Below are 27850 nucleotides of genomic sequence, written 5' to 3' on the forward strand. Positions count from 1 at the left end.
CTGAACTGGTTGCCAGCCAATCACAGGGCACATACAAACAAACAACCATTCACACTCACATTCACACCTAGGGGCAATTTAGACTTGTCAATTAACCTAGCATGCATGTTTTTGGGATGTGGGAGGAAACCGGAGTGCCCGGAGAAAACCCACGCAGGCACGGGGAGAACATGCAAACTCCACATAGGCGGGGCCGGGGATTGTTGCATATCATCTATGTTGCATGTCAAAATAATCATTTCAGGGCCATTTTTGATGTATGAAGCAGATCACTAATGTCAGATGAACATTTGATGTGTTATCTGTTTGATTGTTTGTTTGTTTTGTGGCACCAGATTCAAATAGTCTCAATTAAAATGCTCAGTTGCTGCACAAAGAACACATCAAGCAAACTGCTCTGTATTAAAGGTACTGTACTACATAAATCTACAAATTAATATGTAATCACTTGATCCCATTACAAATATGTGCTTTCCAATATACAAACTCCTATATAATTCCCCTTGATATATATTCCATACATATATCAATTTTCCATTTTAAATACCTCTCAATATTAAAAAAAATCTATCTATCTTATTCCTCTTCCAAACTCGTTCTGTCATACTGCATTTCCAATAAATACTCATTTCAATTTGAATAACAAGAAAGGGAGGATGTCAAATTCTCCTATTGGACAGCAAATATTTTATGGCATAAAAAGCATAAAGATACACCATACCGTATGACCAGGCAACTGAACAGGACAGGTAAAAGCAAACAAACAAATAAACATAACACTGATGTTCACACCTATGGACAATTTAGAGTCTTCAATGAACCTAACATGCAATGTTTTTGGAACGTGCGAGGATGAGGAGAACATGCAAACTCCACACAATAAAGCCAGCTGCAAAATTTGAACCCAAGACCTGAGAAATGTGACGCACATATGGATTGAAATATCCATAAAGCGCTAATACCTGTCTGACAATATACTTTACATACAGTATAATCTGTGCTGGGTCTCATTGGAGTGCAGGTGCAACAAAATGCAAGGCAGAAAGTATTCATGAAATGAAAAAGAAAAAAAAACAAGATACAAGGACGAAATGTTGAATGACTGGCCAATCATATCAGATGTGTCAAGGGATGACAGTCACACTTAATAGAGGAGGAAGTGATGGCAATTGAGACTCGCTAAACATCCTGATTAGTTGTTGCTGTTTTAGCTGAAACCACGGAAGAAGATGATGTCAGAATCCTGAGGAGAAGAAGAGCAGGGTGGAGGTGAATTCTGGCGATGGAGATGGAATCAAGTGGACGCATGCATGAGGAAAGACGAAATCTTCACTGGGCTGCATGCTGGCACATTGCAGACATCATGCACAGAGTCTTGGTAGGTGTACATCAGTAGGCAGCGACAGCCTGTCCTGAGCTATTGAACACATCTAGACGTAAATACCATGAAATAAAAGCTGGCATTCTGAACTTTTGTCTCATATTCATCTTCTAATCTAAAACCCAAATGTCTTCAGTATACAATAAAAAACTAATGAATTGGCCTTGCCGTTCCAATACTTTTGGAGGGGACTGTATTTTGTCCAAACAGATTTCAGTCTTCTCTGCGTGGCCTTGTCAGTCTACCGCTGGCCGATGTAACTTCAACTGTATCAGCAGTGGGACTGTTTCTTTAACCAATCAGATTCCAAATTCATCCTCACAGGGCCAATGAGATGGCCCTCAATGACATCAGCTGTTTTCCGTCCTCTGATGGGTTGGGTAGAGCAAAATTCATTGCCACCGACTTTGACTAGCAAAACACGGCTGCAGTAAACTGCACACATTAATACATTTAATAATCTTTAATCCATCCATGTTCTGTACCGCTTATCCTTACAAGGGTCGCGGGTGAGCCGGAGCTTATCCCAGCTATCTTCGGGCGGGAGGCGGGGTACACCCCGAACTGGTCGCCAGTCAATCGCAGGGCACATATAAACAAACAACTCTTCACACTCACATTCACGCTTACGGGCAATTTAGAGTCTTCAATCAACCTACCATGCATGTTTTTGGGATGTGGGACGAAACCGAAGTAACCGGAGAAAACCCACGCAGGCACGGAAGGGAGAACATACAAACTCCACACAGGCGAGGACGGGAATTGGAACCCGGTCCTCAGATTTGTGAGGCAGACGCTCGCTCTAACCGGTCGGTCTCCGTGCCGCCCCACTACAAACAGTTTTTCAAAAATTTCCATAGAGCTGTGACGGACACGTCAGCTTGCTGGAAATAAGAAAAGGCTGTACTTGTACAAACGAAATACTATTTTCTAACAGTGACATCAATACAGTAAATAACTATACGTGGTCTTGCATAAATACATGAAGAAAATTCCTGCCACGGATTGACAGAAGATGGCCACAAAGGTACATAAATCCTATGGCGCCTTTAGGAGTGCCTCCAGACAATAACACCTATAGTGTCGAGAGATGAGGAGGTTGTTACAAAATGTCATTCAACATATAATTGCATACCGTCTCATTTTTTGCTCTTCGGGAGACAATGCTGCATCCTTTGTGAGGCCCTCAGTTGCTTTTGTGGAGGCAGCACAATCCAAAATGTCACAATACATTGCAAGACTCCCATAATGATAAACGTAGTTTGTTGTACAGTGGAACAATCCCGTCAAAGCCCCAAATATGGAACCATTTTTTGAGGGCTTTTTTGCGATGTGAAGACAGAAGGATAAAGAGGACAAGTGCGATGATAACCCTGGACCCACAAATGATAAATTTTTCGTTATTAATAAATATCACAAGGCTTTATGAACTCAAGCCATATCAATAATATCCCACAAGGTGACAGAAAATACCTTACTTTTTTGGACTGTGGATGATTTACTGTGCATTGTGGGGCATTTACAATCCGTATCGGCTGCAGTCAGAACATTTGCATTAGGCATTATAGTAAATTGAAATGGACAAGTTTGAATTTTCATTAAGTTTAACATGGATTGTTTTGTAGGTACTTGGGGGAAATTTGCCTGATATTCATTGAAAACCTTCCGACCACAGCAACCCTGGAGATTAAACACAACCCAACTCAATCCAAATGCAACCTAAATTCTAATATTTGTTCCATGAAATTGTATGACTTTATTCCAAACCGTCTATTTTCATTTTGTAGCGTTTCTCAAGGCTGCACCAGTGGTGTATGTGGATGCAAGATGTATTATTCAATGAAATTATAGTCTGGAAATGCCTGCCCATGTCAAGCTACTCTGCCCAGGGCCTTCAGAATCCGTAGTGCTGGTCGATGAAACTAAAACTACATTTGCAATGAAACCGTTACTTTAACCAATCACGATTCAAATTCGGCCACACAAGGCTAGCGAGCCGGCCCTCGATGACGTCAAGATGTTTCCGTCCTCTGATCGGTCGGTCCAAGCAGAACTTGTTACAGCCCACTTCGACTAGTAGCAAAACACGTCTGTAGCTATTTGCACAAATCATCTGAAGTGAGAATGATGTATTTTATTACAACTTTCGTTTCTGTTATTAGATACTGTTTAATGTTTTGCACAGGCAGGTGTTGTTATATTATGGTTGCATAAATTAGTGATATAATTGCGACACGATAGTGGTGGATTAAGTCGGGTAAATTCCCATTGAAGACCCAGGTACCAAATGAATGGCCCCACACTGGATCGGAGTGTGTGATTATTAAGCAAGTACTGTACAGTATTGACTCGGCTCACCTCGGTTTGTGGCCATTTCAGAATACAGCAATGATGCTAGAAACTACGAAAATCCATTACTGTAGTTGGAATAAGACACAATCACAAACAATGGAAGAGAGTGACTGTTTTTTGTCAATGTCTTTATGTCTCAAAAGTGTTCCCTGTCAATTGACTGTCTGTTGTCGTACTAGAGCGGCTCCAACTACCGGAGACAAATTCCTTTTGTGTTTTTTTGCACATACTTAGCAAATAAAGATGATTCTGATTCTGCATGTTCCCCCCAGGACGTCCACACTAAGGCGACACAATCTATTAGAGAAGACGGAGGGCAGAAAAAAAACAAAAAACTGGCCGCTGTAGAAAAGTGGAGATTGTGGAGTGTAATACTGCATCGTCCAAAGCTAAGGCACAACAACCGGGTAAACTAATACTAGCCAGTGTGTTTATTTTTCACATTTCTTACAATGACTCTGTGATGACGAATATGCCGGACCAATGAGAGACCAGCAGCGATTGACTTCACCCATATGCTATCGGCTCAGCATCTTGCCTATCATTTTGAAACAAAAGCCGTGAGCAACGGACGCGAGTGGTGGTGATGGCGGGCAGCTGTCAACAAATTCCACAGCTTTGGCGCCAAAGCCTAGATGACCCGCTGGCGGGAGCTGACATTAATCCTAAATCTTCCAGTCAGCGCATCGGGAATGAGAGGACACAATGCGGTGCTGGGAGCCAAAGCTGATACAGGCTCAAAGGGAGGAAGGTGCTGATGCTAATGAGTGGATCTGCGGCCCCTTAATGAGCCCGCATCATTTGATGTCCTCATTTACAGTGAGCCGTGTCTCAGAGGTGAAGGATAACGAGGATTCCCAGGGCAGCGGCTTGTGTAAGCCACCTCGTGCAGGGCACGCAGGGAGGGGGGGGGGTGGAGCATGCTGGAGGGCTTGGTGGTCGGTATCTTTGGGAGGTCCGGGGTGGGAGCATGTCAGCCATGCTTGATATGCTTGTTTGTACACTAATCACTGAATCACTACAGCCAAGTGAGAAAAGCTTGGGCTCCCCGTGACTAATGTACCTCAGGGTAAACCTCACAGGAAGAGGAAATGGAGAAATGTGGGGGGTGGGGTGGGAGATTTGGTGGTTGACTCTGACCCTGTGTGACCTCAGTCTCAACCATGGCCATCGCTGGGTTTGATCGATTTCATCCATGAAAAAGTGTTTTGAATGGCCGGTACACGTCGTCGTATATTTTTTTCTACAATGCTGGTCCTCCTTAGGGTCACAGGTATGGAGCCTATCCCAGCTGACTTTGGGTGAGAGGTGGGGTAGAGTCTTGACTGGTCACCAGCCAATTGCAGGGCACATACACCTGTAGACATACAACCATTCACACCCTTCATTTACAGTCTTCAATAAACCTACCTAACATGCATGCTTTTGGAATGTGGGAGGAAGCTGGAGTCATGGAGAAAACCCACGCAAGCACAGAAAGAACACGCAAACTCAACAGTGGAAGGCTGGAGCCGAGATTGGAAGCCCAAACTCAGAATCGTGAGGCAGACATGCTATGCACTCCACCATGCTCCAAAAATGCATTTTAGGTTCGTTAAAGACTCTAAATTGTCCATAGTTGTGAATGTAAACAGTATTTGATTGGCTGGCGACGAGTCTGGGATGTACCCTACCTATTATACTACCTAAGACAAAAAATGCGGTGGAAATTACACTGTAATTCTTGATCCTTGAGGTATTTTGATGGCACCTGAAAACTGTTTCAAACTGTGAAAAAATATAACACGAGCAGCACACTCCAAGCTGCCATCAATGTTATTTACCCAAATAACTACCATTTTCGAGTTCACATAACTGTCTGACCGTGTCAACAGTGTTGTGGTTGGCGAGTGTACAAAGCAGTGGACCCTGCTATTTGCAATCACGAATCTCGAATTTCCACGAATAATTGACGTGGCATTATAATTGCCTATATTAATAATTTAAACCATCTGTATGCCACAAATTACGATCCCCCAAAATTTTAAAAGGATTTTGAACACATCTTCAAACATTGCTGTACCCTTAAAAACACAGTAAAAAGCTTAAAGCTCAGCAAGCAATTACACACCTGTGTGTGCACGTCAACAGTGTACGGTGCAGTCCGCTTTCAAACAATGAACGTTTGGCTGGACAGTAAAGCATGCGCGTTACATCGATGGTGCCGACGCTCTAGGGGCAGCCTGTGGTGGTGGGAAAGTCCGTTACTTCATAGCTCGCTAGGCATAAGTAGTAGTTAGCACTAGAATAGCTAGTGCAGTGTTTACAGACCCGAAACCGCTTGATCAACACAGTGACATCACAAACTAGCAGTTATAGAAAGGTTTAGCAATATTCAGCTGAGTTGATGTTACGGATTCCACTGGTTTTAAGGCCTTGTTTAGTCCTAGTTTGCCAAAACCATCGTGACCCAAAGCAGACATGGGTGCCACCTTGTATCGTACACTCCCGCTGCATTTCGATCACAAATCTCACGTGGCTGCTATTAGATTTGTGACGGGATGAGTGAGTCTGTGTAGGTGGAACGTCCGCCAACAGTAACTATTAATTGTCTCAATTATAGAGACATTACAATGCAATAAATAACAGAGACATGCAGACAGCAGTTACAGAAAATCATCAATAGGCAATTTTCTTTCTGCCAATGAAGGGAGATAGGTTCCAAACAAAAATTCACCAATAGGTGAATTCAGGAATGCCGAACCACGAATATGCGGGGGTCCAGCGTACAAAAGAGCAAACACGTGCATCTAACTAGTGGATCCACAGCAATCTAAGTGCTACCTGATCTGATAACTGTTCACCACTGAGCACCATTTGAACATTTGACCTTTTAACTCGCCTCATGACATTATGATGACATTTCAACCGTAATCCCTCCTATGCGTTTTAACCCCGCTGGCCGTGGACTGGTCTGACCCGCGTTCTCAGCGTCAAGGCGAGACAAGCGCCACTCCTGATGAGGCAACACCATCATGCGTTTAAAGCAGGGAGGGGAGGGAGAGAGAGAGAGAGAGAGAGAGAGAGAGAGAGAGAGAAATGCTCAAACCATGCAGCAGCAAAACGGTTGTTGACTCATTAGTACACTGGAATATAAAATGACAAGACAGTCACCAAGAAGTTGGGGAAGGTTTGCAAATACTTAAAAGGTTCTGGTGAGGACCTGTCACAATTTAAGTATTTGGCAAATGATAATTTTACTGTTTTTTACAGTATTGTGTGATTAATAAAAATGTTTTTTCACGTTAGCAACTATAAACACTATTGAACACATCATGATTTTTTCTTAGTCATTCTGCATACAGGACATACATAATTTAGTTTCTTACAGTGAACCATTTGGACAGCGATGAGTTTTTAGCATTTTGCTTTAATTCACAACCACAATAGATTTGAAATAAAACAAAGGTATGATTGAAGTGGAGACTTTCAGCTTTAAATTTGGAACAGTTCACAAAAAATACAGCATTGACCATTCAGGAATTACAACCATTTTATGCAGACGAGCCTCCTTTTCAGAGTCACAAAAGGTTTTGCAATTGACTCAAAAGATTCGTCCAAAGCAAATCCAGGATTTTGTGGTCCATGGCAGACTTCACTTTTCATTAAAAATGATTTTTACAACTGTCACGTTGTCTAAAATACTTGAAAGAAGAAAACTTAGGTTTTCTGCATAAAATTTGTAAATGGTGAGCGGAAAATTATTGTGAAACCTCTTAAATAAAAATTGAGTCTATACACTTTAATTACATCTTGCTGTTATTTCCAAATCATTGTAGTGGTGTAGAAATGCAAAATCATACAAACTCCTCGTCCAACTGGAGCACAATGTACAGGTGCATCTCAATAAATGAGAATATATTAGAAAAGTTAATTTATATTCATTTCAAAAAGTGAAATTCACACAGATTGATTAAACATAGGAAATCACTTCAGAAGGCTCATTTTTATTGTAAAAGTATTATGTTCTTTTGTAATATTCTATAAATGACTTGGGTTTTCATCAGATGAAAAAAGAAAGAAAAAGGAAATTATGAAATATTTTATTCTGTGTAGTGAATCATTAGCCTAATAGCATAACTGGCCAGTTCATTTTTAATTTACTGTCACAATATCAATAAAAAAATACCCGTCCTTGCTAAAAATGTATTTATTTTTTTTATTTTTTTATTTATGTCTGTGTAGATGATCACTCATCCAATTTATGGTAATCCGCAAAGGCTGAAGAGGCCAATGGACTTAATTTCCCCCCCCCTTGTTTTATGAAAATTTTAAAAAATTACTTCATGGTAATTAATGCTATTAGGCTAACAAAATACAAGCTTTACTTTTTGAATTGAACTACTGAAAGAAATTAAGTTCAGATTTGGATTGAAAATATTTGAATGTAGTGAGATGCATATGTATGAAAACGGGGGCTTCCATATATTCATTAACACTAATACCTTGATTCAGTTCTGTCTTCTATGCCTCTCTAGAATGTCCTTCTCCGTGTCCATGTTAATCTTTTTAGTGTGGCATGTGTTCAACAACAACAACAAAAAACATGAAATGAGACATACAAGATGACAACCCATTTATTTGGTAATACATTCTGCAAACTAGAAACTTTATTCAAACTTTAAAGGCTAAAAAAAGAGAAAATAAAGGAGGGGAAGGAGGGGAGAAAATGTAAGGAGCAGGGAGAGAAATGCATCAATCCACAAGCGAGGAATGCAATTTGTTCAACTGACAACACAAACGGTACACTTCCCTCCCCCAACAGTTTCCTCTCTCTTTTTTTTTTTTCCTCATTCCTTCGGAGCAGGAACATCAAAGAAAATATACAGTAGTCAAAAGAAGTCACAGGGGCCTTTCGAGAAGCATCTGAATCAACAATGACAATACGTATTTACATCACTCCAAAGCTATTCTTGAATGTACTCATAAATATAGCATAGCACACTTGCAATGCTCTCGAGGTCACCATGTTAACACACGCGTTTAACGTATGACACTGCAGGAGGGGGAAAAAAAGAACAGATTTCAACATTGTTACCAAAAAAAGATTAACATCCGTGTCTTTTTTTCAAAACAAATTCCCCTTGATAGCTTAAGTACCTTAGCATGAACACGAGCAGCGTTTTGTTTGTCTTCCTCAATGGGTTTTGTTCAACAAGTAACTTTATGGGGGCCACATGATGACAGAGGGTAAGGCAAATCGGTGAGCTTATTATGAGCTGGAAAGTGAGGCTGGGGTGGTGGGAGCTTGTGGAGGGGGTGGAGGTGCAAGTGAACCTCACTGCTAACGATCGCACCGTAAACGCCACAAACAAGGTACATCTATATGTCCAAAAGGGCGCTAGGAAATTCTGTTCAAATGTCTGTCTGTCCTTCCAACAAGAGGACACATCGCAGGTTGACAAAGGGAACTAACTCTGTCAATAGCTTTTAACTTTTTTTCTGTGCAATTATATTTTCTAAGAAAAGGTGATTACACACAGACGATCAGTGCTTACGACTACCTCATTGACTCGCACTTAATTTACCTAACATTTATTTACAAAGTAGTATTAGGGGGACACTGAAAAAAAAAAAAAAAAAAAATTACAGGGGGAAAGTCACAATGTTAATTGTAAGGCTACAAGGTTAATTTTGCAAAATTACAGGAAAAAAACTAAGGCTATGGGAAAACTGCCATGTTACTTGAATAATGTAGTTTTACAAGGAAAAAAGTTGAGAATTGCGGTAATATTACGTGAGAAAAAAAAAAAAAAAGCTAACGTTACAAGAATTCTGAAATATCATGAGAAAAAGTTGTAATGTTATAGAGAAAACATATTAGGAATAAAAGGCATGCGGTTATAAGAATAAAATCCAGTTACAAGTCATACTGCTGCAACAAGTCATACTACTAGAAAAAAGTTACGAGAAAAATGACAAGAAAAAAGACGTAATATTACAAAAAAGTTACAAGACTAATGCATGAGAAAAATTTAATATTACAAGAATTGTATTATGAGGAAAAAAAGCTGTTATGAGAACAGTGACAATGTTACATCAAATAACACAATGCTACACGAAAACCTCATGTTACAAGAATTATGTAATATGAGAAAAATGTAATGATGTCAATAGTGACCATATTACAAGAAAAAAATCGTAATGTTACTAGAATTAAGTCATGTTACAAGAATAGTCCCAATATAACTACAACCAAAGTTGTAATACTACGAGAATAGTGACAATATTACAGGAAAAAAGCTGTAATATTACAACTTGTCTTAATGCTGTCACTTAACAACTAATGTTAGGAATAAACTAATATTTACCAGAAACAAGTTTCAGTAGTTTCTGAGGAAAAGACAACAGTCCTTATAACACAATGTAAACACTTGTCATACTGCAACTTTATTCCGCGATTACGATTTTATTCTCATCCTATGACAACTCGTAATGCAAGTCTTTTTCCACACAATAGTGCATGTTTATTCTTGTAATATTCATGAAAAGTAATATAAGTATTTTCTTTTCAGTGTGGCCCTAACACAGCTTTGTGTAAGTTCAACTCCGAACTCTGGATACAATTGAAGATTTGCAAGCATTGCACAATTAATTGGACAAATCACACAAATGAGTATTCAAGGGGGGGCTTCAATTCCACAAAGCCATTAGTGTTCTTTAAGATGTCCTCCTGCATTTCTTTCACATTACTTAACCTTTTTTTAAGATTAGCATTTAGAGAAAAAACAAATACATCAACAGCTTTGTGCAAGTTGAGAACAACTAAAACGAATGGATGTAAATGAGGTATTTTAGTTCCATGGTAAATGAAAAGGGAATTAGTTTTGTTTTTTGTTAGACTTTGATGGGGCTTTGGGAGTGAAAGCCATGTCATGGAATATTGACAAAAGTAAAAAAATGAAACACCATTTGGAGAGAAAAAATAATAATAAAAGGATCATGGCCGAGCCGCTTTAAAATCTAATTCCAACACAAGCGATACTGAATACAGTCACTTTTTTTTCATTTATTACAATCAGCACACCTGAAGGCTTCTCAGTGGTAAGAGCAGAACAGCACGGTCGAGTGAAATCTTTTTTTTAATGTGTAAAAAAATAAAAAAGTGACAGTAACAACTCATGAATGCTTTGTGAACTTTTTCTCTCAATTAAATATCCATTAGAAGTTACAGAATAAAGGGATTTTAATCATATTTAAAATATATAAATACTGTATTCAAACACCCAAAGTCATGATTATAAGTCTTTTATTTTTCTCTTTTTTTTTTTCTTCAAAAAGCGTGTTTAACCACAAGCGCGCGCGCACACACACACACACACACACACACACACACACACACACACACACACTCGCGCACACAGTACTAGGACATTTATACTTTACTGAGCCACCATTTTACCAGTATTATTCACAACCTTTAAACCATGTTGCTTACATGCAACAATTGCCATCTTCTCTGAAATAGTAATAATAATGTCTTTAAGGCCAATTACACGCGTTCAATTCCAGCCAGAGTTCATCACACTATTTCACAACCACAGTAGCTTGCCGCATAAGTCTTTTGTTGTTGTGGCACCTTTAAATTGTACCCTGTGTGTTAGTTGACATCTATGCACATGATGCTTAGCTAAGTAGCTGCTTCAAAATAGACTCTACAGCACCACCAGTGGTTAAAGATTAAGGTGAGGTTTCCATCATCTAACATGGATTTTTGGCCATTTTGTTACCATGGCAGGTTAGAAAGTGGCTCAGGAAGGAATTGAGTCTAAGAATTTGCAACCCAAAACAAGTGGGATAGAGTTAGGATTGTCATTTAGAAATAAATACATGTTTAGTTTCTTATTACTATTATACTGAAGTGTCTGAAAACTGTAGATCAATGTATGAAAGAGGTTTAAATATTATTTTTACCACAAAAAAAAACCTAAAAGGGCCCCAAGACAAAGCGGAAGCCCATTTTGTCCATGGTGAAAATGAAAAGAAAATCTAACTCAAACAACATATTTATTCCTTGAATGTTAATGTCAAAAATATATACATACATTAATTTCCACAATTTAATTTTAGACAGTAAAATAGCTGAAAATTGAGAAAGAAAAACCTTTCCGCTTAAAGAAATGTATCTGCCTTGTGAGTGGATACAGATATCGTCAGGCACGTGCACACAGAGACCCCAAGTGGTGGTGCTCAATCACCTGCCCTTTTGCCCTGGTGGCAGTTTTGTGGTGACTCCCATTTAACATGAGTTTGAATGTGATTGCTTAATTCTGAACGCAGCCACATCTCCATTTATAAGAGGGCATGTGCACTTGTGCAACCATGTTAACTCCGTTTTTTTATTTTTTTTTTTACTTCCCCTCTCTCAAATTGTGTATTTTTTTTTTTTCAATTGAGTTGTACAGGTTATAAGTTAAATATTTTGGGGGGTGGGGGGAGTTTTAAAATTATTTATCTTGGTCTAATTTTTGTAGATCACAAAACTGCCATTTGAACAGGGGTGTGTAAACTTGTCCACTGTAGCTTCCCATCACCTTTTTTGTTAAAACTTGTATTACTAAATCCATATACTACTGTCTTTTCTTAATTTTATGAATAATCTTTTTGGGGCTTGAGCACCTGCATCCCAAAATGTCTGTGAACGTGCCAGGATATCGTCAATGACGAAGAAGAGGGGGGGAAGGTGGGGTGGGGGATACATGAGGTGAACACACACAAATCATTGATGCTAGCAGCAAACTGGACTGTGTGGCCTTCCTGGCTTGCGTCGGCTCGGAGGCACAGCAAAACCCCAAGAAACAAAAAAATAAAAATAAAAAATAGTGCTGTACAAGACTATGACAACTCTTTACAATCAACAGATTTGTTCTTGGTATGAATGCCGCCGCCCCAAACAAAAACAAACAAAAAAATGCAAAAAAAGACAGCTTTTTAAGTATTTGAGCCAACAATTGATCCATAAAATAGTCAGTGCTCAAGTGTTCACACCAGTCCTATTACCACATCTTTAAAATTAACCTACCCCGTACACCAAAAGTGTTGTCAGAGGGAGTGGACACACGTGATCTTAACTCTTATTAGCTTCAGCTTTATGTAGACATGCCAAATTGTCCACACAAAGAGAAATGTCCACAATAAAATAAGTGGCATGTCAAAGGTTGGGCCACACAAACGATAATAGCGTGCAGACACGGACGGACACACGGACACACACACGGACGGACACACACACACACACACACACACACACACACACACACACACGAGGCTGGCGTAAAGCGATTAGAAAACTCAAAACTACTCTAGGACTTGTGTAGATGTCTACGAAACAGGCCTACTTTGTCCTTGGGATTGCATTAAACTTGGCCAGGTAACACACTCACACTCTGTGAATATTGTCATATGGAAAGGGCAGAGTATAGCTTTGTCATTCCCTTAAAAAAAAAAAAGTTTAAAAAAAAAAAATAGCAGTTACGCGTGCACATACATACACACAAGCACCAATACACGCAAGTATCTAGTCAGACAGGTGGATTTTGTTTCAAAATGACATTTTGCTGTTATTATTGGAGCGTGTACAGAAAACCACATACAAAAATAAAATACATTTTTTTTTTTTTTTTTTTTTTAAAAGCACATGGGGTGGGGATAAGTAGGGTGTAAATGGTTTTGATATAGAGAGCTTACTGTGCTGTCGACTTTACAATTTACCCGTTTCTTAAAGGAGCATAGACTAACTGAGGAGCGAGGAAAAATAAAAGCGTGGAGGCATTGTGCCTGGAGGACAAGCAGTAATGTTCACTATGGAGAAAGGGTTTAGAATTCCAGAAGAGCGGGAAAAGGCAGATAGTGCATAAAAAGGTTCTCTTTTTCATTTCTTTCATTTTTTTTTTTAACTTAATCAAGCTGCATTAAATACAGGCTGTTTGTACAGGACAATTGCACTTCACAAAAACAGAAATATACAAACACACACAAGGAAATGTGAATCAAATTAATTACAGCAACAACAAAAAAACCTACTACATAAGTTGATTATTGAACAAAAAAATAGGTAAGAAAGCCGTGTGGACTCACTTGTTATGTTTGACTTTAGAGGGAAGCATTAGGATGGGTGAACACAAAGGGGGAGACGACGCTGGGTGGGGGGTCCTGAACTCCAGAGTGGACTGGCGCTGCACTATCTCCACTTTTGTGTGCATGCAACTCCTCTTCCTCCTCCCATGAAATTCCCTTCTTAGAAACCAAAAGCTCAGAGTGACGGCAAGACAGACTGCTGAGCTGGGCTGAGCTGCTGTGGGTCTTGAGAGGATGGTGGTTTGTAAACGCTATGCTGTGTTAGTGGTACGACGCTGTGTTACCACATGTCATCTGTGGACGCTGAGTCCTTGACAAGAGAGGAGAGGAAGGACAACACCCTTCAGACTTGGGCCCCAATTTCATCAGTATTCACATTATTTAAAAAAAAAAAAAAAGAAAAATAACTACATATGAACAGATTGAATTAAAATTCACAGGTTTATCGGCTACAAGGTACCAGTGATAAGGGAAAGGTTCTCAAGCATCGTCAACATTAACTTTTTCTTTTAATGGTAGAAGAAGCTGAAATGTATGAATTGTCTCTTTCTGTAAACCGAGTGTATTTAAAGTATTTAACAATAACTTACTAAAACTCCTTTATTTTTGGAAAGAGAGGTACTTGTCTTCTTTTTGAGTCTCATAAATCAAATGTTACAAGCTATGTAACTACGCTGCTCTTACTGTAAAATAAAGTGTTTAATTAGAAAACCAGAAGTCAAATTTATAACATTTTAATGTGGTAACTTATCACATTAAAAAGTGAAACTTATCATGTTACAACTTGAAATTTATCACATTATAACGTGATACTGAACTTTTTTTTCTGGTCTAGCAGCAATACACATCTATAATATATAAATCCACACAGTGGGAGGAAAAGGTATGTGAATCCATTGGAATTTCCACGTAAATTGGTCATAAAATGTGGTCTGATGATCGAAATCACAAGAATATACAACCTACTTAAACTAATACCACACAATTATGTTTTCAAATTGCATTGAAAATAACGTCAACATTCATAGAACTGTGAGAAAAAAGTAAGTGAACCTCTATAGGGTAGGATTCTCCAAGAGCTAATCAGAGTCAGGTGGGATTCAAGCTTCTCTAGCCACTAGAAAACACAACAGTTTGGAACTGTCTCCTGTCAAGAAGCATTGCCTGATGTGTACCATGTGTTGCTCAAAAGACAGAAGACCTACCATTAAAGAATTGTTGACTTGTATAAAGCTAGAAAAAGGTTGCAAAAGTACAACCCCAATTCCAATGAAGTTGGGACGTTGTGTTAAACATAAATACAAACCGAATACAATGATTTGCAAATCATGTTCAACCTATATTTCATTGAATACACTACAAAGACAAGATATTTAATGTTCAAACTGATAAACTTGATTGTTTTTAGCAAATAATCATTAACTTGGAATTGTATGGCTGCAACACGTTCCAAAAAAGCTGGGACAGGTGGCAAAAAAGACTGAGAAAGTTGAGGAATGCTCATCAAACACCTGTTTGGAACATCCCACAGGTCAGCAGGCTAATTGGGAACAGGTGGGTGCCATAATTGGGTATAAAAGGAGTTTCCCATTCACAAGCCAAGTGAACAAGTGTGTGAGAAAATAGTCGAACAGTTTAAGGACAATGTTCCTCGACATACAATTGCAAGGAATTTAGGGATTTCAATATCTACAGTCCATATCGTCATCAAAAGGTTTAGAGAATCTGGAGAAATAAGTAAGCGGCAAGGCCGAAAACCAACATTGAATGCCCGTGACCTTTGATCCCTCAGGCGGCACTGCATCAAAAACCAACGTCAATGTGTAAAGGATATCACCACATGGGCTCAGGAACACTTCAGAAAACCAATCCAGTAAGTACAGTTCGGCGCTACATCCGTAAGTGCAACTTGAAACTCTACTATGCAAAGCAAAAGCCATTTATCAACAACACCCAGAAACGCCGCCGGCTTCTCTGGGCCCAAGCTCATCTAAGATGGACTGATGCAAAGAGGATAAGTGTTCTGTGGTCCCACAGGTCCACATTTCAAATTGTTTTTGGAAATTGTGGACGTCGTGTCCTCCGGGCCAAAGAGGAAAAGAATCATCCGGACTGTTATGGACGCAAAGTTCAAAAGCCAGCATCTGTGATGGTATGGGGCTGTGTTAGTGCCAATGGCATGGGTAACTTACACATCTGTGAAGGCACCATTAATGCTGAAAGGTAAATACAAGTTTTAGAGAAACATATGCTGTCGTCTTTTTCATGGACGCCTCTGCTTATTTCAGCAAGACAATGCCAAACCACATTCTGCACGTTACAACAGCCTGGCTTTGTAGTATAATGCGGGCACTAGACTGGCCTGCCTGCAGTCCAGACCTGTCTCCCATTGAAAATGTGTGGCGCATTATGAAGTGTAAAATACGACAACGGTGACCCCGGACTGTTGAACAGCTGAAGCTGTACATCAAGCAAGAATGGGAAACAATTCCACCTACAAAGCTTCAACAATTAGTGCTCTCAGTTCCCAAACCTTTATTGAGTGTTGTTAAAAGAAAAGGTGATGTAATACAGTGGTAAACATGACCCTGTCCCAGCTTTTTTGGAACATGTTGCAGCCACAAAATTCGAAGTTAATGATTATTTGCTAAAAACAAAGTTTATCAGTTTGAACATTACATATCTTGTCTTGTAGTGTATTCAATAAAATATAAGTTGAAGATGATTTACAAATTCTGTTTATTCGGTTTTTATTTATGTTTAACACAACGTCCCAAATTCATTGGAATTGGGGTTGTATCTCTGAAAGTCTTGATCTTCATCAGTCCACAGTTAGACAAGGAGTGGCCCTGTAAATATGACTTCAAGAGCACAGCGCAGAATGCTCAATGAGGTTAAATAAAGAAATAAACAAATAAAAATAATAATTAAAACAAATAATACATTGCTGCACGTTTGAAGTTTTATAAAGAACATTTGGATGTTCCAAAGCACGACTGGTAAAATATTCTGTGGACCAATGTAACCAAAGTTGAATTGTTTGGGAGGAACACACTCCACCATGTGTGGAGGAAAAATGGCACAGCACACCAACATCAAAACCTTATCCCAACTGTGAAGCATGGTGGACGGAGCATCATGGTATTGGCATGCGTTGGGTGTTGCAACAGGACAATGAGCCAAAACGCAGATGCAAATCAACAGAATGGCTTCAGAAGAAGAAAATACGTGTTCTGGAGTAGCCCAGTCAAAGTCCTGACTTCAACCCGATGCGGTGCCATGACCTCAAGAGAGCTATTCACACCAGACATCCCAAGAATATTGCTGAACTGCAACAGTTTTCTAAAGAGTAATGGTCCAAAATCCATCCTGATCGTTGTGCAGGTCTGATCTGCAACTGCAGGAAACACTTGGTTGAGAGTGACTGCTACCAAAGGAGGGTCAAGCAGTTATTAAATCCCAGGGTTCACATACTTTTTCTTCCCTGTCCTCTGAATGTTTACGTTATGCTCTATAAAAATATATAATTGTGTGGTATGACTTTGAACAGACTGTTTATTCATATGATTTAGATGAAGATCAGACTACATTTTATGACCAATTGATGCAGAAATGTGATAAACTCCAAATAGTTCACATACTTTTTCCTACTATTGTATTCTTATGATTGCACTTGGTTAAAAATGTAACTAATCTTTGGAAGTAGTTATTTATTAAAGTATTGGTTATAATTGCGTTTATATTTATTTGTTGAGCAAAAGCTACTCTAATTAAAAACATTGCTCATTGGGTCAAACATTCAGACTCAACAAACGAAATTCACTGAAATTAACAGCAAACCCTCTAATTAAAGAGGTTATTTTTATAGTCAAGTGCCACCACAATTTTTTTAAGATGGCTATAAATGATGATGAATGGAACTTATGGCCACAAAGAAAAGCGGTACAACGTTTCTGTCCTTGCTGCTCAGCACAATGTGGCTGAAGCAACACGAATAATAAAAGATGATCGTATCTACACTGCAGTCAGTTTAAACTTTAAAGTGAAGACATTCACATCCCAGACAAATGCCGTAATCATCCGCAGCATCTGCCATGTAACATCAGCGCTAAGAATGACTTCATCATTTGTTGTTGTTGTGTTTTAGTGGATAGCTAAGGTGGCTGGAAAGTGCAAAACAATATAATAAATTGTGAAACACTTTTGCATTTCAGAAAAAAAACTAATAAAAGCTTAAATAAATTGACATTTCAGAAAACAAATGAACGAAAGCCAAAACTAATTTACATTTAAGAGAACAAAAATTTACATTTGAGAAAACCAATTAAAAAAAGCAGAAACGAATTACAAGTTACACAAACTGGAAAGGGAATGTACCATATCACAGAATGCCACATTATTAGGAATCTTGACAAGACACACCCCGATTCAACATGCTTAGCTCATGCATCGTGGTTGGGATAGGCTTCGCAAATGTAACGAGATGACCATCTCAAATATGTATCACATTTGTGCAAAATAAAAATACAAAGAAGTTTGTTATGGTTAGGTTTCGGACTAGGATTGGGGTTAAGGCAGTTTAGGATGGGTTAAAGTTTGGATTATGGTGGGTTAGGGTTTAGGCTGCCGCAAACCTATGGCGCAGTGTGCGTGGTTTGGCAACTGTTTCCATTAGTGGCAGATCAGTCAGCCACTGGTTTTGCCATGATTCATGTCGGCGCATGACCCGTAGCCAGTAATGTTGGAGCAGGGCATGCCCTGCCAGGGAAGCACATGGGAATCACTAATAACACGTCATGGTACGTTCCCTTTCCGGTTTTCTGTAAAAAATGTCTCACAGTTTGTTATATTGTTTTGTACTTCCCAGCCACCGCAGATTGCAGTTAGACTTGTAAAACAAGAAGTGGACTCACAGATTATTCCATTTATATTAAACCCCGTGAAAATTGCTTTTGGAATTTGAACAAATTAGATATTGACCAATGCCCTGGAACAAATTGTGTTTGAGTTTAGACGTTCCACTGCCTTTTGGTGGTATTCAGGAATTAGTATTATATATACACCAGCCAAGACTGTAAATTATTATCTTATTAAAAGCAGAATAGTTGATACAGCTATTCTATTGGCTATTGCCTAATTATGTCATAATGCTGTGGCTGGTCGGTGTTTATATTTAGAGTACATTCTATTTAACATTATTTTATTAATCCCTGAGTTGTTGGTCTATTGTCAACCATGTAGTAATGCATATAAGTGCTAGAGGACTCTGCATCTTTTTGCACAATTGTTTTTTGTCAATGTCTTTATGTCCCCAAAGTGTTCTGTAAATTGACTGCCTGTTGTACTAGAGCGTCTCCAACTACCGAGACAAATTCCTTGTGTGTTTTGGACATACTTGGCAAATAAAGATGATTCTGATAAGTGCCCCCGCAGGACTGGAGTGGAACATTATCACATTTCACTGCAGTCACTGCTTAATTCATGGCTGCCTTCACTAGCTTATCACAATATTCTGTTTGCGCAAAATGTAATGTGGGCAGATTTAAAGTTTTTTTCTCCGGAAGCACAATGACAATATGGAAGTGGTGAGATTGAAACCAACGACAGAACAGACAAAAATTTGAGGGGTTTTGCAAGGTTTCTTAAAGCCAAGGCGGGGTCAGGCAATCAATCCGCTCTGCTTTAGAAACCAGCTCGCCTCTTTATATTTCAAGCCTTGAAAGTCTCTGTGAAAATTAAAACCTTGAAGTTCCTGGTGCACTTTGCACTCCTCATTTGTTTCAAATATCAAACCCATTAAAGACATCAAAAGGGACCAGTTTGTTCAAATTAGATGAAAAACCAAAGTCCCAAGAAGTCCTCTTTTTAATGATTGACCTGCCTGCCCTCTACAGCAAACAAATGCAGAACTCGGCCAATATAAATTAGACTGGATATATTTGGATAGAAACTAACCCTATGGATATTAGACAATGCTCTTTCAGTAGCATGTGATTATAAAACATTTGTGGAGGTCGATGTTCTCAAGTTAGGACATTACATTTGCTTCAAATGCAAAGAGACCAACACTGCTAGAACTACATTATATTGCCAAAAGTATTTGCTCACTGTACATTGCCACGACTAGTTGGAAGTTTACTCGAAAAGCAAAGTGTAAAACAAAGGCAATGACACATGTATTTGAAACAAGCACATATAGCTCCCAACAAGCATACGATGGGAAAACACAACAGCCAGCCACACACACACACACACACACACACACACACACACACACACACACACACAGACACACAAAATAACAACAGCAAAGAGTGTTTAAAACATTTTGAAACTGTGGACAAGGGATCAATTTCACACCAGAGAAGTTACATTTATATGTGTCTGCAGAAGACGATGAGGAATCACACAAAAGCAAATCTGCTCACTAAACAGTATGAAAGAACTGAAGGTCATGTGGGGTGACAAATGTTGTTACTGTGTTTGTACATGATACCGTACTGTTGAGTGCAAGTATTCTCATTAAAAGAAATGTAAAACAAAAGGTTTTGTGACGTAACCGCTGAACAGCGACACATACTAGAGGCACAGGCAGAGCTATCCTACTCATAAGAGGGGATGTGGGAGGGGGCGGGGGGGTCAAGCGAGTGTGTGGGGGGCGCGGGGGGTTTAGAGAGAGAGAGACACGCAGCATTTAAAGGCGCATTCACGCAAATGAAACTGCTGTGTGTGTGTGTGTGTGTCTGCGCGCGTGCATGCGAGACTTTTTACTTGATTACACTTCATAGACAAAACCAGTTAATATCTATAAATTCTCTTCTATTATGTTTTCATGACTATACAATATATTGCTACTTGTCGAGCATGGTCACGGAATGAATTAAGGCACCACTGTATACACGTTTATAAATATATTAATAACGATTCGTTTTGGCAACGATTCAATTCGTATCACGATTCGTGGTTGCTGATTTGATTCAAGGATGATAATGGTTCAATTGATATTAGAAGGATACGCTCCAAAACAATTCAGTGGCTTGAAATAGTTTCAAAAACTTTTTAGCCAGAAATTCAACCAGTGTGACTGTGATAGAAATACCTGGATACTGGACCGTGCAGGTGAAATTTCCTAGATTCCTATATCTTGCAAGGCAATCAGGTAAAATTGATTATGATCATTATATATAATGATTTTGTTGATGTACTACAATAAAATAAAGGGTAAAACAGCAACTCATTTTTATTTATATTATTGCAGCTATGATTTCACTGGTTCAGCTAATTTTTTGCTTGAATGACGAATGAAGATGCTTAATTAGTGTTGAACACGGGTGTGTTTTACAACAACTGTAGCTACCATGTTTGTGATTAAAAGGTGGTCTGTGTATTGTTAACATTTTGCATTACATTAGGGGGTTGAGTTAATATTTTAAAAAATAACTTATGTGAGGTGGATCAGATACAACTTTTATTAACCACCTCGTCATTCTTCACTAAAATTAAGCCAATGTTGAATGAGTGTTGTACTGTTATTAACGTATTAATATGAAACCCAAATGTCTGTATGACAATTGTTAAAATCTGACCACCTACTCAAGGCTACGTGATGGCGGCACAAGCTGAATTTATTCCAAATATAGAGCACCGAGAAAAAGTATTCATACCCCCGAACCTTTTCACATTTTGCCACCTTACAACTACAAATCTAAATGATTTGTATTGAGATTTTATGTGATCGACCAACACAGTTGCACATAATTGTAAAGTGGGAAAGGAAATTATATATAGTTTTCGAAATTGTATTCCCTTGTTAGGGAAAGGTTCAGCATTACATGCCACAAAGCATGCTGGGAACAGAGTATGGGGAGAGAGATGTCTCAAAATTATTTCCACGTGTTTTTCAAATCCACAAATATATCCACGAGTCACACGTGTGTTTTTCAAATCCACAAATATAGCGGCTGAAGTAAGTATTTAACAAGTCACCATTTTGCTTGCACGTGCGTAGTAAGTAAAAATTATGGCAGAAGTAAACAAAAGAATTGCAGCTCTTGTTAAGAGTAAAATACGTACTTCGATTTGTTTTCATTCGAATGCAAAAATTATGATTCAGGATTTATTTTTTCAAAACAGAATCGCGAGTGAATTCAAACTGGCACGCAATCGTTCGTAGTGCTACTTTTTACTAATTAGGAGCAATTGATTGCACTGAATTCTATTTAGGGGTATCACAGTGCAGGTAGCTGAATAGAAATGCATACCACTCTTTTCAGATTTATCCAAATTTAAAACGATATATATAATTTTCATTTCACTTCACAAGTATGTGCTACTTTGTGTTGGTCTATTACATAAAATCTCAACAAAATACCTTCAAACTTGTGACTGTAAGGTGACAAAATGTGAAAACGTTCAAGGGGTATGAATACTTTTTCAAGGCACTGTAATTGACCTCAAACGGGGAATGTTTTAAAAGTCAACCAAATCAGAAGTTGACCAGCATCCTGGAACAGCCTGTGCTCAATCTTCAAGGTACCACTGCATGTGCAGAGTTTCAGCTCTTTTGTTGTTTTAAGGATTATTGTCCTATTTTTCTGCATTTTGGTCGATGTAAATATAAGTGCATAAACATGAGTAATATATTCTACTTAAGACAGAAGAGTTACTATAAGAAAAATGATACAGAGTTAATATTTTTACTATCACATTTCAGATCTCTTACGTGCCACTTGGGGGGGAAAAAAGTGTTACCTACCATGCACGGAATTAGTTAAGGTTTACAGCCACATTTCAAAAAGCATGCATACTTCAACCAAAGGAAAGCCTCAATGAGTTATAGGAGTTTAGAGGAGACAAACTGGGAAACTTACTGTGTCATCGCTTCGGTAGGGGTTGAGTTTGTTGTACACCGCTTCAATAACACTTCGTCTGAAGAGGAGAAAATATAACTTTTTTAAGAATGCTAAACATAGTGAGTGAACATATGTTTATTCCTAGAATATTAGGTCACATACTTGCTTGCCAGCTCTCCTCCAGGAGGGAGGTTGGGGATGCTCTCTGACGCTAACGTCCTCATAACGTGGACCAAGTCTGGTATGCCTTCATCACCCTGCTTTTTGAGGATATCTGATGAAAAACACAATCTCAAGTAAGCTTCTTCGACACAGAGGCAGGCAAAATAATTGCCAATGAAAAGGAACAAATGACTATGTACTATTGGGCTGTTTCATACAACAGTGTGTACTGCATCACATTTAACAAGAAATGGCCACTCAATTTCACTTTTTTGTACTACATTTGGTCCCGGGAAAAACAATTCTCAGCATGGTTATGTTCCAGACAGTGTCATGGATTGGTCATGAATAATCAACAGCTACAGCTGCCAACTGTAGATACAGTTGAAAAATATTAACTTTTATATAGTATGTGGGGGGGGAAATTATCGGTAGATCATTCAGTGAGAAAAGGTTTCAAGTAATGTCTTAAAAACACAGACATAATCACTTTCAAAAATTGTTAAGTCAGTTGAGGTTAATTACAAACTAATTCAACAGACTTGACTATAGCTAAAATTAAAAGAGACAATTTAAAATAGCATCTTGTCTGTCCCAAACCGCTGAAATTTTTTTTTTTTAATAACTTCATTGGCCTTAAGATATTTACAATACTACGTCAAAAGACACGCGACAAGATTAAAAATACACTAGCTTTTGGATTCAAATATACTGTGCACGATGGCGACACGGGTAAATGTCTTTTGCGGAGGCGATCAATGACGTCATTGATCGGCTCGACAAATTATGACATTAAAGCCGATCAGCAAAAAATGCTAAATATCGGCCGATACCGATCAGGCAGATCAGATCGCTGTAAAGTCGAATACTCATAGGCATATATTATTTATCCTCTATGAAAAATTACTAATATCTTACTAAGTTTCTGACAGTAGGAGTAAGTCTATTCTTCATCGTTTGTGTCTGCATGACAGTGCAGTATTATACCGCGCCTTGGTGGCCTAGGCGGGCACACCAGGAGCAGCAGCACAATTAATTGTATTGCAGCATTAAATCAGGATGCAAAAACGTTCTTTACAGTCTATTCAATTATGTCATAGGTGTCAAATTGGTGGCCCGGGGGCCAGATCTGGCCCGCCGCATCATTTTATGTGGCCCGTGAAAGCAAATAAAAATTGCTCATTGTGTTCTGGTGTAATACCATTGAGATATTTGCAAGCATTTTTTGTTACCAATCCCCCTTTGAAAAGAAATGTAATAGTTGAAAAACATGTTTTTATAGGCTTCTGATTTCAAAACTGACTATTCATCAATGTGTTGTGTATACTGTATGTAATTACAGTATAGGAGGTAATCTTTCATTTATATGGGTTCACAGTTGTAGCGGCCCTCCGAGGGAAGTCATAACTACGATGTGGCCCGTGACAAATACGAGTTTGACACCCTTGAATTATGTTATTAATCTAAATTGAGGAGGAAGCATTTCCTTCATTTCAATGGGGAAAGATGATTGAAGAGACTAGTGTTTTGAGTTACAAGCGTAACCAGGGAACAAATTAAACTCATATCTCAAGGCACCACTGTATTTACACACATACGCTTATGTTAATAATATAGGTGCAACCAACAAGGAAACAAAGTAGTGTAAAAACAAAGAGCAGCACTAAAGTGAGATTTAATCTAAAAATGAAAGGAAAAAAGATTAGGATGTTGCATGTTGGTTAAGTAATATAGTTTAAGAAATATTTGTACGTTTTTAAAGTGTAAAGTATATTATTATTAACAGTGATATATAGTGCTCAATTATAATACACCCAATATGTCTAGTGTATGAAACACCTATAGATATGCACAACATGCAAATACAGTAGTTTGATTAAATATTTACATTAACTTGTCAATTATTGTACAGATTCATATGTAATGTCACAGTCAGGTTAAAATATGCTTCCTTAGAGACATATTTTCAGAAACAGGCTGCTTGCCAAAAATGTAGTTGATTGTGTAATTTCACACTTTAATGGGTGGGGAGGCACGCCAGAGAACCAGAGAGAAATAAACCTCATCTTAACTTTGATTCATTTAAACCACCTGTTAAAATGTGCTCAGCTTATACACAACCTTGGTTTAATTTATTTTTGTAATCTGCTGTAGTTAATGACCAGGAGCTTTTACTTACTTTCCCATTCCAGGTGTTCTTCTGAAGGAGGAGTTTATTTCTAGAAATGCTTGTATAAGGGTGGTGCTAGACACAATGAAGTCATCAAATGAAAATAAATACTCCCTTGTTACATTGGGAATGGAATGTGTAAGCGTCTCATATTAGTTTTCTGTTTGTATTTCCTTGTGTCACTTGTCGTTGCTGAAATAGGGTGACTGAACCAGACAAGCGTGATTTTCAGAAGTTTGCACTACACGGCTACAAGACCATGTTGATATGTATTTTGTTTGTTCTGAGTTTTATCAATTCTCATGTCCAAGGCATGAGAATTGATATCTAAAAAATAAATCCCAGTTTTAGCGGCCACGGGGTAGGTATTGGTGTTTGCAGATACAGAGCTGCCAACCTACAGAAGTTCAGTTCCAGAAATATTGTCCAAATTTGTCATTTTTCACATCATAAAATAGCGTGCCCACAAGCAGCTCTCCCCCCCCCCCCCCCCCCCTCCGCCCCCCCTCTCTCTTTTTTTTAAACAATACAGTGTTTATTTAATCGAATTAATGTTTGAAATTTTCATCATGGTGGCCGGGGACACAGCGCCGTACTGGCCGGTAATGTTGGACGTTGGATTTTATTGGATTTTTACAATCGATCTTACGCACCGTAACAAGTCATCATTCAGTGATTTCCTTGATAAAATACGGACGTTCCTTAACATTTGGCAGCTCTGTAGATGCGTCCAGTGAAAGCACCACATACACAGATCTGCATACTAATTTACACATTACAGAAATTAACAATAATTTGGTAGCTTGGTGATGAAGTTCTACCTTCACGGGTGAAAATACAATGAATGCTTTTACTGTCTTTATGGGGTCTGACATGCACGTCAAGAGTACGGGGCTCAACAAGTAGCTCCACCCCTAATCGTCAGGGTAACAAAAGCAATACACCCAGCGGAACTGCCTCGTCAAAACAAGCTAATTTCAACGAGGCTAGAAAAAGAGGGTGCCGACTGACAAGTATCCTATAATTTATGATCCTTAGGGTATTTTGATAAAAACATTTCACAGACATGTTAAAACACCTGGGCATTTTAAAATTGAAAGAAAATACATAACATCTCCTATGTACAGCTTCATAATGGTACCAGCGGGGCACTTTTCCTGGGAATAACTGAAGTACTACCTCTGTTAGAGCTGAGGCCACTCCTTGAGGATATACGTTTAATAGAAATCCAAAGTGTAAATAAAATAAAAAAGCACAATCTTTGCCTTGACATTTCAAATGGACCAGAAATTAATTTCATCCACCATAACATTTTACAACTGTCGTCATAATTTCCCCTACGCATTAATTTTCCGGTTTGTTGTGCCTACCTTCTACTCTTGACTCCAGATACTTATCCAGCTCAGCCTCCCGTTTAACTGCTTCTGGAGAAACCTTTGGAGCTCCAGGAAAACAGATTAAAACAACACTCATATTGTCCCGACTACCCTGTGGAAGAAAGACAAAGGCCAGAGAGGTTAGACTTAATGCGAGAACACAAAGGTGCATTTTGAGTCAACATGGCATACCTTGTACAGGCAAGTATCAACAATTTCATTGCTGACTCTTTCAAGATCATCCGTGACTTCAAGCCTTGACCGGACAAAGTCACACAATTCTTCATTGGCCATGACATCCCAGATGCCATCACAAGCTAAAATAATAAATTCATCTTCCCCTTCGCATCTCTCGATGGCATAAACTTCAGGCTCGGGAGAGACAAGCTGCTCTGTTGGGCCTTTCCCATGCACACACTTGTAGTCAAAATCTCCTAGGGCCCGAGACACGGCCAGGGAGCCGTTAACTCGCTGTATCATGACTGAGCCACCGGCATTCAGGATCCTTTCCTTCTCCAGAGGGTTGCTGGGTTTGTGATCCTGTGTGAAGAAGTGCACGGCACCCCCTCGGCTCAGGAGTCCCCGCGAGTCGCCACAGTTAATAAAGTAGACGTGGCTCGGTGATATCATCACGCCCACCGCAGTGGAGCCACTGCGGTCCACGCTGTGCTTCTTCTCCGAGATGGTTCGCATGTGATCGTCGATCTCGAGGAAACCTGTGCGGATGCCTTTCTTCACACTTTCCACCGAGGGATCCTCCTGTAGAGCACTCTGGAAGTCTGAGTTGCTGGTGATGTGCTCCAACAGATGCTCGCAGCAGTACTTGGCCACCTGAGAGCCGGCGTGCCCATCATAAACAGCAAAAAATGACCAGGGGTCGAGGCCATGAGGCAAGCCAATTACTGCCGTGTGTGCATCTTCCATCTCTACCCGCCAGCCTTGCATACTGCTTAGCCCAAAGCGCAGGCTGTTACCCTCACCATGGGAATTGTATTTTTCCATCTTTGGTTTGTCCAGAAATGCCCCCATTGTGTCCCTCTAGAAACCTGTTGACATAAATATGGCATATGTTTTGATATTTAAGTCGAGCAGCACTGTGTATAAAGGTGCAGTATCTCATCTATCAGTAATGTGACAAGATTTGTGTCTGTCTGTCAAAATGCTAAGTCTTCAAGCTGAGTACAATGCGCCTAGAATTCTGAAAATCAGATGATGGGTTTCAGAGAAATTTTGAATTTTTTTGTTTGGGGGGAAAAAAAAAAACTTTTTGGGGAACGTTTTTGTGTAATATCGCCATGGTCTAAAACACCTTCAAATTGGAGTAAAACAGTAACTTAATTATTTCTCAACATATCTCCTCGACCATTTCCTTTCGTCTGCTACTCGGGGAACTCCTTCTCCGATTGGCTGACATTTTTTAGTTAAAAATATCCACCAATAA

At 39.0% G+C, this 27850-nt stretch overlaps 1 protein-coding gene across 3 annotated transcripts in view; it reads right to left on the reverse strand.

The window, feature by feature from the left end:
* Nucleotides 1-356: 356 nt before the first annotated feature.
* The window catches only part of ppm1aa (protein phosphatase, Mg2+/Mn2+ dependent, 1Aa), a 29071-nt gene continuing 1577 nt past the window's right edge, over nucleotides 357-27850 (reverse strand). The window contains exons 2-6 of one of the 3 annotated variants that reach the window (XM_061695602.1): nucleotides 26602-27455; nucleotides 26404-26521; nucleotides 22864-22975; nucleotides 22720-22777; nucleotides 357-5090 (exon numbers count right to left, since the gene is read on the reverse strand). In XM_061695602.1, coding sequence (XP_061551586.1) covers nucleotides 5016-5090; nucleotides 22720-22777; nucleotides 22864-22975; nucleotides 26404-26521; nucleotides 26602-27438 — 1200 coding nt within the window. In that variant the 5' untranslated portion in view covers nucleotides 27439-27455 and the 3' untranslated portion in view covers nucleotides 357-5015. Of the gene's footprint in view, nucleotides 5091-6116; nucleotides 6729-8331; nucleotides 14160-22719; nucleotides 22778-22863; nucleotides 22976-26403; nucleotides 26522-26601; nucleotides 27456-27850 lie in introns of those variants that run through there. The other 2 variants (XM_061695601.1, XM_061695603.1) reach the window with 2 other exon arrangements.

The sequence above is a fragment of the Phycodurus eques genome, chromosome 14 (genome assembly GCF_024500275.1).
Source record: "Phycodurus eques isolate BA_2022a chromosome 14, UOR_Pequ_1.1, whole genome shotgun sequence".
Lineage (NCBI taxonomy): Eukaryota > Metazoa > Chordata > Actinopteri > Syngnathiformes > Syngnathidae > Phycodurus > Phycodurus eques.